We start from the raw sequence: 11462 nt of genomic DNA on the forward strand, positions 1-11462 counted from the left end.
AACGCCATCATATAACATTTCCTGAAATGTGGCACTAACAGATATTTACTTGATGGACTAGTTCAAGTCGGCCACAGGGCATAGAATGCGTTGAATGGAAATGTCAGCTGCTGCATTAGGGGTGCTCTCCCTGGATTGATGCTGAGGTCTATTGTTGAATCATGGAATGGGGTGGGGACGGGGAGAAGAGTGATGCATTACAATTAACCAGGGGGTGGGGGAATTACTCAGATCTGGGTGCATAATTAAATATTCCTCCTTGCAGTATGTCTGTGGATGCATGTTGTTTGGTATATTTATACACAGACTAGATGAGGTTTTCTTTTAATTTAAAAAGAACCTGTGCGAATTGCTTAAAGCAGTTTCTTTTATTGTCAGAAGTTTTCGGTATATATAGTGCTATTGCTGTAGTCACTAAGCACACTTTACAGCAGTGGGGTTGATCCAGTACAGTAATATGAGGTGATGCAGTGCATTGCCAGCATTGCGAGCCTCTACATCATCGATCTAAAATAAATAGATGTCAAATTAACAAACACTATACTTTCCAGAAATGCGCATTCTATTTTTTATTTTAATCTCGAGAGTCAGCTTCTAAATGTCAAAAGCCAATATGTATGACATCACTGGATCCATTAAAAACGAAACCTATTGGCCACCAAGTTTATGCTCCAATATAATGACTGTGTTAAAGGTGTTTTATTTAATATTCTCTTTGGATTTTATGTGTGTCAGCAGTACTTTAACCAGGCTCCAAAAATAAAGAGAGCACTGACAGACTTCAGACTGAAAATCTAGAAGCTCAGTTATTTTTAGTGCATCAATTCCTCACCCACGTGTTGGTTTAAGTTGATTAGAATGTTCCACCAGGCGACTCTCGACTGGACCTGGCCAGTTGTTCTCCTCGGCCTCCTGACTGGGATAGCCTCCCCGGCTCCAATAGCAACGAAAGCGAGGGGGAGCTTGGAAGGGAGATGGGAGACTCTCCTCTCCAGGTCCTTGTATCCGATCTCTGGGAGGAAATTAGACCTCGGCTGGGACAGGGACTATTTCACTGGAATCAAGAGAGTGAGGAGGCTTTATTGCAATGTTGGCATCGGGTTTCACCTCCAAATCACGGCTGATGGACAAATTAATGGAGCACACATTGAAAACCAGTACAGTAGGTTGTCAGCAGCTTTTGTTTGGTTTTAATCCAGTTTCTGTTAACCAAATCTAATTATTTGCAACTTTGTTATACGAGCATTTATTAAGGCAAATGTTGCATTGCATGGAGTTTATAAGTATACCTTATGCAGGATTTAAAGAAGCATTATCTCTCTTTGTTGGCCTACCTGGAAAGCAATAGAAAGTTATCACAAATCATGCAGGCATATCTTGATTGAAGTGCCTCAGTCTTTCAACAAGCAGTAATTTTATTGAAAATGCCAGTCTGGATGCTATTAAGTGTTTTAACAGTCTGTTAAATAGGCATGATAGCTGATTACTACAGCACAATTGCCTCCTTGTTTGATAATGTTACTTGAATGCCTCAGACCTTTGGGCAATTATGGAATATGTAAACCTTGCTTATCTTTTGCTTTGACGTTTTGAAGGTTTAAATGCATTCGACTAGTCTTCAGCAGCTTTTGAAGTCCCTGCAAATAAGTTTTTTTTATATATTAGAATATGAACAAGAATTCCACTTATCAAATGTCTAATGTTGAACATTATAAAGAAAATGAGAGAAACCTGCAGAAACAGAATACTCATTTACTTGCATTTTTTTGATACTTCTGCTACCCAGTTGCTAATACAGACCTCAAATGGTTAAATACACGTTGTGGACAAAAAGGATGCTGTAAAAATAGAGTGTGGTGCATGCCAGTTTGGCACTGCCCTTCTTGTTTCCAGGTAGAACTGTTATTCTTGCATTGACTGTATAATTATGAAAGTGTAATTTTTATATTACATAGAATTACATAGCTTGCAATGAATAAATGGAAATTGAAAAACTTTGGACAGGGGCTGGCTTTCAAATAAAGGTTATTGTTTCTTGGCTGGAGTACAAGATCACATCAGCTGATGTTAAAAAGAATCAGGAACAGCAGTCAGTTTATTTGTGCTGCATTGCAGGCCCTGTTTTATTTAGACCAGCCTCCTCCACCCACCCCCCACCCATCAAGATGCTTGGTCAAAATTAGATTACATGTGCCATAGCATGACAGTAAGTCAAGTTACAATGTTGGCTTCTTCACAACACTGTGTGTGTTGAGGAGGGGGCTGTCTGCAAAAGATCTTGTGATGAGATTAAATAAGATTGTCTTCTGTTAGCCATTGTATGTTTTATTTTCATGTTTCACCAGCAACTTGTGTTAATGCAGGTTCCCTTATGAGATACTCTGAAGTAAATTTAGGATTTGCTATTTTTATCATTTCAACAATTTTTAACTATGGTTTTTTTTAAAACACCAGAAATTCTTCCTAGCCTCCTGCTTTTCGTGTTTGAAATGCTGGCAATCTTGCAAAATGCATGGGCCTTCCAAGAATACACAGAGAGTGAGACAGGCTGAAAAAAATTGCAGCTTGCGATGATTTAATTTAACTTCTGACATCTCGCCTGATAAATACTGAAAATAAATGCTTGACATTTGTATATTTACAATCTCTGTTGAGAATATATTAGTCCCCAGTCCTAGGAATACAAAGGCAGGTGATATTTTAAAGCAACATCAAGCACTGACTACTGGACTATTAATTCAGAGGCCTGGACTACATAACCCAGAGAACGTGAGTTCAAGTCCCACCACGGCAGTCTGAGAATTTGAATATTTTAAATTTTAGGAATAAAAAGCTGGTATCATTAAAAGTGACCATGAAGCTGTCGGTTTGTCATTAAAACCCAACTGGTTCACTAGTGTCCTTTAGGGATAGAAACCTGCTGTCCTTATCTGGTCTGGCCGACATGTGACTGCAGTCCCACTCCAATGTGGTTGACTCTTGTCTGTCCTCTGAATTAGCCTAGCAAGCCACTTGATTGTATCAAACGTCAAGTAGAAGTCTCAATACCACCTTCTCAGGACAGCTACGAATGGGCAATAAGTGCCAGCCTTGTCAGTGATGGCCACATCCCAAGAATGAATTTTTAAAAATGAGGCATTTCATTGGCCCTACCCATAAGCATTTGTCTGCCAATTATAGCTCTGTACCTAAATTTAAAAAAAATTCGTTACAGGGTGGCTGGCCAACCCAATGAGGCCACCAAGTTGACTGGGCACTGAAAGATGACTTACAGAATGAAAGAAGCTATCCTAATTGAGCAGATAAGCAATGGGAGCAGTGATTTTGTGGTGATGAGCCATGTTTCAGTGCTCACCCATTGGAAATGCTAAGAAAATGGTGGTTCTCATTGAGTGACCTCAAACTGAATTTTGTTTTTCAAAGAAACCCAATTCATTTAACTTTATGTAAAATTGTTTTGTTTTGGCCCCTTCAATTTTCTTTTGTCCCAAGGACACTGGGGTTAATTTTCAACTGGACCGAAAATCGGGTGAGTTCTACAACTACTGGGCAATCCACTCTTCCAGGTTACCTCCCAGGTGATGAAGTTGAAAATTCCCCCCATTGATTCAACCATGGGCACTGGTCACTTTCCAGTATCTAGCTCAATTTAAGTGGGCATTTTTCATGTGTGAGCCTAAATAGTTAGTTGTTTTGGTACGTTGCTTGACATCTCAGCTGAGCCCTGACAGCCACAAACACACACTCTCCAGCAGGAGTCACTGGATAGCAATCAGGAGTAAGAAACCTGATTTTTTTTTGTCTAAAGAATGCTGAGCTCCCACTGCTGCCCCAGCTTAGCTCAGCCATGCATGATTCAATTCCACACTGGCCAATGCATTGACCCACTGAGTCATCTGGGGAGCAGACGATGTATTTTGCAGACAGTTCAGGATGGCAGACAGGAGAGTTCCTTTAAATACCAATCAGCAGTTTTGCATTCGAGCAGAAGGAAGTATAAGGACCATTTGGCAATTGAAGTTCATGCCTCCAGTGCTCCAACTCGCCCAGTCCAGCACCCTGTTGCATTCTGAATGTCCCTAATGTCTTTGATTTCAACACCTTACCTGGTAGATCATTCCAAATATTCGTCACTTTAAATAAAGGAATTTTTTTTGTAATTTACTTTTCACTAATATAGATTTAAGCCTTACTGATCTGGCTTACCCTGAAGCAATATTCTGGGTTCATCTTATCGATATTTTTTAATACTTAATATAGCTCAATAAAGTTCCCCCACCTCCCAACCAAACACTTCTCTCTAGAGCTTAAGCTTCTCGGATCTTCCTTCATAGCTCAACCTGCCATAATTCTTGTTGCTCTTCTCTACATCCTCTCCGAAGCCCATGAGTCACTTCTGAAGTGTGCTGATCCAAAATCGTACTCAATGCATTAGCAACATGGAGAAGACCCTGCTACAAGGGGGTGATTTAACTGATTGTACCACTGATTATTTACTTGTTCAACAATTTCATGCTGTATTGAGGTTATGACGTCGGCCAGGATTTTCAGTTCTTTGATTTTAACGCAATTTTTTGTTAATTGCAATGACGGATTGTCGTAACATATCGGAGGATTTAAAAATACAGAGAATAGCAGATACAAGTAGGCAGGCATCTTATCAAGGCATTCAGATGGCACCATAAATTGTATAGGTTTATTCAGCCTTATGATGCATTATGTGAATCCTGAGATGTGATTAACAGCCTTGAAATTATTCCCATGTACCTGTTACATTGGCTTTTTTTTACAACATATATGTAACATGGAATTCAAGTTTATTGAATTTATGGTGGTAGCAGCAGTGTGTTTTAAGACAGATGCTGAAGACCAAGAAGTTCGAGTCAGGTGTTGTAGTAGAGGGCAATGTCCGCCCAGTGTTAACCCAGAAAATGACACGGAAAGTTTTGTGACACCCCTTCCACATCATTCAAATGGCATGTCAATGTACTCACCTCCACCCGTTTGACCTAGAAAATCTGCATCTTATGCAAGTGGGGTGAAGACCCAGCATTACAGGTCTCCACCCCTTTTTCCTGTCCCTATTATCCCAGGAACTGCACTCATTAAGCATTAGGGACAGAGAAATAAGTCCCAGTAAGTCAGGAGTAAGTGATAAACATTCTTCAGACTGGAATTTATTTTGAACTTCATTGTTCGCCGTGAGTATTACCTGTTCATCAATCTCACCAAAGTACTGTATCCATGTCACACTCGAGCTGCATTTTTAGCTAAATTATCTATAAATTTTGACGGTAACTTCAGTTTTGTTGTAATTTTAGATAAGCTTAAAGGACGTATATCTTTTTTGCAGGGCGAAAAACCTGGTTATGTAAATGAGCAGAAGCAGTGCCATCATGTATTACTTCAGGCACTGGCTTGGGGATCAAATCATATCTTTAAACCAGTTAGTAGCCTGAAATGAATGTGGGAAATGAAGTTTACTTCTCTTGGATATTGTCACTGTTGCTGTATGAATTGTTATCCAGAGTCTGACAAAGCTCTCCCACAGGATGATACAGTCCTGTAAAGAGCCAATGTCTTGATTGATGGAATTAGGGACCGGTTAGAAAGGCTGTATGTAATTTTTCATCTCAATAATCTCATGCACCAATGACACGTTAAAGTTTTTGCAATGAATGGCACCAGCATTGTGTGAATCATACCATTGTGTTGCCGTGCTAGGGAAACACGTTCTGATTTAAAAAACATTGTCTTGCCTGCAATCATGGTTACCTTTTGTTTGTGTCAATTTGAATAATACTGGTGTCAGGTAACTCATATTGCCTAGTTGATGCAAGGGGGTGCCATCTTTGCTTTCTCCAGAGCTGTGATTTGCATCACATTTTGTTTTAGCAGTAAAGAGAGGAAGGAGAGGATTATGGAACAGTGCACTGCAGACTCAACTCAGCGTGCCATGAAATGGTAGGATGCCACAACATGTCCGCAGTCCTCCACACACTGAGTTTCTGCTCTGTGCAATGCCACTGTGGCAAGGTATGAAGTGAATCCCAAAAAAGAGGGAGGGAAAACTGATAAAGGCTCTTGCTAGGTATGAATTCATGCACCTCCTAGCAGATGGTTTCTGAGAGATAGAAATTTTTCCATTTAAAAAATAAACTATGAAGAAAACTCTTGGATTTTTTGAGATGAGTTTTGAGCAAATCATAAATTTGCTTGACTAGGCCTAATTTGAAATTTTCTGTAAAAACTTTAGCTTTAATTTTTTTTAAAGAAAAATTCTCATAGGATTGTTCTTCAAGAGATATTAAAATATTGTGAGGCTTGAGACTTGTGGTCATGGCACCATTATATTGCTACTATAATTCCAACAGAACAAAACGGCAGCTCAAATAATGTATGTAGAAATGCTGAGAATCTATTGGCCAATAAAGCTGGGCATGTCTGCCTGAGAAGCCTGGAGAATTATCCATGGGTGAAGCCTTGATCGTCCATCATGGGAGCTTAGGGCTTCTTTTGGGGTACCCCAAAGAGTTGACCAAAGGATGAAACCATTGTCTGTACAGGGAAACCAGAGCATTGTCCTTGAGGTGACTCGACCATCCCAGGAAACACATCATGAAGAAAAAGCCGGGACCAAGAAAAAAAATCTTCTGAGGAGCCTGCATTAGGAAGTTCTCTTTAAGGAAGCTATGGATAAGGTAAGAAATATGCCAATTTTCACAATGGGAGTTCACTTTAGGTTCAGGATTGTTGCTGGGGTGGGAGAGTGAAGTACATATGCTTAAAAATCTGGTCCTAAAATTAGCAGTCGAGGACTTCTTTTGAGATAGTAGCACTAGTGGGTGTTTGGATGTATTTGAAAAGATATGGTTCGGCATTCAGTTTGTCAGGTTTGGGTTAGTTTGATTTTGTCCAAATCAACCCCTCTAAACTTAAGCAGATTGCTTATCTCTTTCAAAAACAATTACAGAACACAGATGGAAAAAATTGTAGCAATAGAATTTGAGTGTCACAGGAAATAATACAACATTTATTCCTGGGCACAGTCTGGATGAAGAAAGTGAAGATGGCACCATCTTAATGTTCAGAAACTTGGATGAGGTTTGTGTTTCTGACACCAGTAACTATGAATGATGTCATTGTTACATTTTGAAGTCCTTACTCTAGATATTTTTCTCAGACTCAGCATCTCAGATCATTCCTCTAGGCAAACTTCAGGGACTTAAGCACAAAATCTAGGCTGACACTCACAGTGCAGTGCTGAGGGAGTGCTGCATTGTCAGAGGTGCCTTCTTTCAGATGAGACATTTAACCGAGGCCCTTGTCTGCCCTTTCAGGTGGACGTAAAAGATCCCATAGAACTATTTCGAAGAAGAGCAGAGGAGTTCGCCCTGATGTCCTGGCCAATATTTATCCCTAAACCAACACCTAAAAACAGATTGGTCAATATCACCTTGCTGTGTGCAATTTAGCTGCTGCGTTTCCTACATTGCAATAGTGACTACACTTTTAAAAAGTACTTCATTGGCTGTAAAGCACTTTTGGAAGCCTTGAGGTCGCGAAGGGGGCTATATTAATGCAAGTCTTTTTTTTTCTTTCAATGACCTGTCCAATATCAAGTACAGAAAAACCATTATTACTGTATTGCTGCTTTCTAGTTATTTCAGGTGGCCTCACGTGACCTTGCTCGACTTCAGAAGGCAGTACTCTTAGGCTATAAAGTCAAACAGATTTATACAAAGAGTAAATAGACAAGTGAATAGAAACAATGACACACTGTAGAGTTACAGTAGATACAGCTTAACTATTCGTCTTCTTAAGATAGAAAGTAACAAACCATTGCTTCAGTGACACTAAATTGCAGTGTAAACTGGATTTGACACAGAGGGGGCAATTTTCAACTGGCGCCTGCCCATTTATTGCCGAGAAAAACAGCTGGCTAGCAGTGGAAAATCGGGAGGGTTGTGGGGGGGGGGGGGGGACTTTGGCTGGCTCACCTGATGCAATTTTCAGACAGGCCTGCAGGCACGCAGCAGGCCCACCAGTTTCGTGCAGGAGGCTGTTTAAATATGTAAATTGGGGTCCTATGCTGTTAAAAGGCCCTGATGGAATTTTGAGGTGCAAATGAGCAGATTGTGCACCACGGAACTCCATCTATTTGTACCATATGCCAATGAGGGACCTGACACCTGTTTTAGGATTCTTCCCACGCAATGGCTTAAAGTGGGTGCAGCGGCTGCTCTGCTAACTTCACACTCGTTTTGGGTGGAAGTTGCAATTTGCCTCGAGGGCCCGTAAATACTTACGCATTAATCTTTACATGGGAGTTTGTTGCTGGCCATCCATTGATGGATTCTCTCTTTCTCTCTCTCTCTCCCCCTTGCTCTCTTTCTTTCCCGGCTTCAAATGGATTATTCGATTTTACAACACCACCTGATGAATACTTTTCAAAAATTGACTGGGACAAAGCCAATTTAAATATGCACCTCTTAAACTCAAAAATAATTACCAATCAAAAATATATGCAAATAAAACCCATAAGATGCTTGTATTTGAATTGAAGAGCTTGGCTCCTCCCTCAGGTACCCGATGAGACAATCATGTCTGGTTATGTATCAAAACAAGTTGGACATTTTCTGTGAGTGCACCTAGTTTTTAACCCCTTCTGCACAATGACAGAAAGAAAAAAAACAATACATCAGAGACAAAACAAATTTTTTCTGTCACATTCGTGACAAAGAATACCTTCATTCAAAGTGTGGCAGTTCTATTCCTCAATCGGACAGACTAAGCTTCTCATTTGAGCCTGGAGAATTAAACACATTTTTTGTAATGTTGATTGAATGTGTTTACTTTTTGTTTTAACCTCAGATTTTTGATCCATAAAAAACATTCAGTTGGAGCTTCCAGATGGCTAACACTCCAGTTCTCTTAATTAGCTCTCTCTCACCTCCAATCACCCAGATCAAAGTAAAATTGATTAACTGGTCATTCATTCATTTGCTGTTTGTTGGATCTTGCTGTGTACAAATTGGCTGTTAACCTAACAGTGACTGCACTTCAAAGTAACTCATTGGTTGTAAATTGTTATGGTACATCCTGAGGATATGATAAGGCACTATATAAAAGTAAGTTTATGCATTATTTCAAAATCATAAATGATCTGAATTCTAACAATCCTAGCACAATCACCAATTTGATAGTTAAGTGGCCATTTTCAGTAGGCTCAGAACTGAAACTGTGGAGGCACGAAGACCATCATTTTAGAGGAGAAGGGTTAATTCGGAGGCTGAGATCAGCTTTACTCTGTACTCCATGATGAAGAAACCCAGGAATGCCACTCAGTTATTCATACTGGACTTGGGAGTGCTCAGCACTGTCTCTGTTGGAATGAAACATTTAATTCTATTGTCTTTCCCATCATAGCAAATAAAAAGTGAAAAGGATTTATTGTGTTAGCGAGAATAACATCTATCAGTGATATTTCTTTTTTTATTTAGGTCTCTTAATGATTTCTACAGTAGAGTTGGGAGTTGTCAGTCTGTATGGAGTGAAAACTCATGCCTTCATTGCAATGAATAGCAAAGGCCGACTATATGCAACGGTGAGTGAGTCAAGCATGTCCTGTTCTCCTGTTGCAATATATGGAATTATAAAAGTTTGTATCAGTATTCTAAGTTTTAATAACTTATTTCCACTCACTCCCTCACTCATTTTGTAAGTTCCCGAGGTTCGCCCTGTACTGTATACCTTTCTTTGTCCCGGGGCAAAGGTTTGGTTTGGGGTCCCTACGTTTTACTAGACAATGATACTAAATACTACTGACTTAATCTGGTGCCAAATCCGCATACGGATAATCATGAAAGGCTATGTTTGCAATAGGTAATATAAAAATAGTTGACAAAATGATAAGCGATCGATAATACAAGAGGAATGAGATCAAACAATTATCTTCGGTCTGCGGTCTTGAAACACTAATGTTATTTCAGTTGTTTGACAGCTCAGGAATTCATAGCCCCAGCGGTGTTTGCCTCAGTAAATCTGGAGACAATATCACCACACTAGAAAGTGGCCTGGTAGAGCAGGAAACGAGGGGAGAGGAATTCCCAACTTAGCGCATGATGCTCTGCGACAGGCTCCTTGCTGGTGTGCAACAATGGTCCAGGTGACTTTCTCAAGAGGAAGTATCTTGCCTCTCCTCAGCATCTCCTACTGATGGCATGGGTGAGATTGATAACTCAGTGTGTGTGCCACGACCACTTAATCCAAAGCTCCATTCTACAGTGCGTTGCTGTACTATTCTTTCAGTACTTTCTTAAATTACGTACAGCAAAAGTGGGGTGATGTCAAAATGGTTGTCATATTTAGCACTGAGTGGAAGTGGTGTGTTGAGTGAGGGTGAGCACTGCTCAGTATCTCCTACTGGCTGGGCCTATGGGGCTTCTGCAGGTTTGTTCTCCACTCCACAGAGTGAGAGAGGTTTTTGTTTGGGGAGGTTGGTCGGGGTGAGAGAGATGGCATTTTCTTTAATATTAAATACCATTGCAGAAATAATAAACATGACTGATTATCAATTGTCAATTTTATTCTTCGGAAAAAAAAACTCTCTTTCAGGCGGACTTCAATAATGAATGCAAATTCAAAGAAAGGCTCTTGCCAAACCGATACAACGTGTACGAGTCGAAGGCATACCCAGGGATGTACATAGCATTAAGCAAACATGGAAGAGCAAAGAGAGGAAGCAAAGTTTCACCCATCTTGAGAGTTACTCATTTTTTGCCTCGAGTGTAAAGAGATGGGGTGAACGAATACTTGAAGTTTCACAAGACATAATTTTCATGGAAGTAGGATTGCAGAAGAATATATATGTACAGGACATTTATAGATTAATGTTAACTTATTAACTTATATGGAAACAGCATAACGTGTAAATATGTATTACCTTTTATAGTTATTTTGACATAAATGAGTTACTTCATTAATGCTGCTTTTAAAAAAACATATGATCATGGACATACGAAAAGGTCACTTACCATATTAGTCAGATTGCATTGTCAGCCCCAGAACTTTTATGTACACAACTCTTTAATTAATATGATGTGGAGATGCCGGTGATGGACTGGGGTGGACAAATGTAAGGAATCTTACAACACCAGGTTATAGTCCAACAGTTTGGACTTTCACCTGGTGTTGTAAGATTCCTTACTTTAATTAATAGACCAGTTATCAGTTGCAAAAGGAAACGGTGTCACTATATCATCTAATTCCCTCCATCAAGGAGAGCCATGTGAGGGGACCTTTAGTGAAATAAATTGAAGATGCACTTGCTGCAGCACACCAAAGTGACCTCTGACCTTGATCCAGCTCATGACAGTAAATGGAACTGAGTAAAAGCAGGTGTATTACATTGTGTGTCTGTTGGGTCTATTCAGGATATTGGGATGTTGATGTAGTTCTTT

At 39.9% G+C, this 11462-nt stretch overlaps 1 protein-coding gene across 1 annotated transcript; it reads left to right on the forward strand.

Moving 5' to 3' along the window:
- The first annotated feature begins 853 nt into the window (after nt 1–853).
- Nucleotides 854–11136, forward strand: LOC137344558 (fibroblast growth factor 4A-like). The gene is made up of 3 exons (XM_068007601.1): nt 854–1162; nt 9504–9607; nt 10618–11136. Exons 1-3 carry the CDS (start codon nt 859–861, stop codon nt 10792–10794), a joined length of 585 nt encoding a protein of 194 aa, XP_067863702.1. The 5' UTR covers nt 854–858; the 3' UTR covers nt 10795–11136.
- Nucleotides 11137–11462: the final 326 nt, after the last annotated feature.

The sequence above is a fragment of the Heptranchias perlo genome, chromosome 27 (genome assembly GCF_035084215.1).
Source record: "Heptranchias perlo isolate sHepPer1 chromosome 27, sHepPer1.hap1, whole genome shotgun sequence".
Classification (NCBI taxonomy): Eukaryota; Metazoa; Chordata; class Chondrichthyes; order Hexanchiformes; family Hexanchidae; genus Heptranchias; species Heptranchias perlo.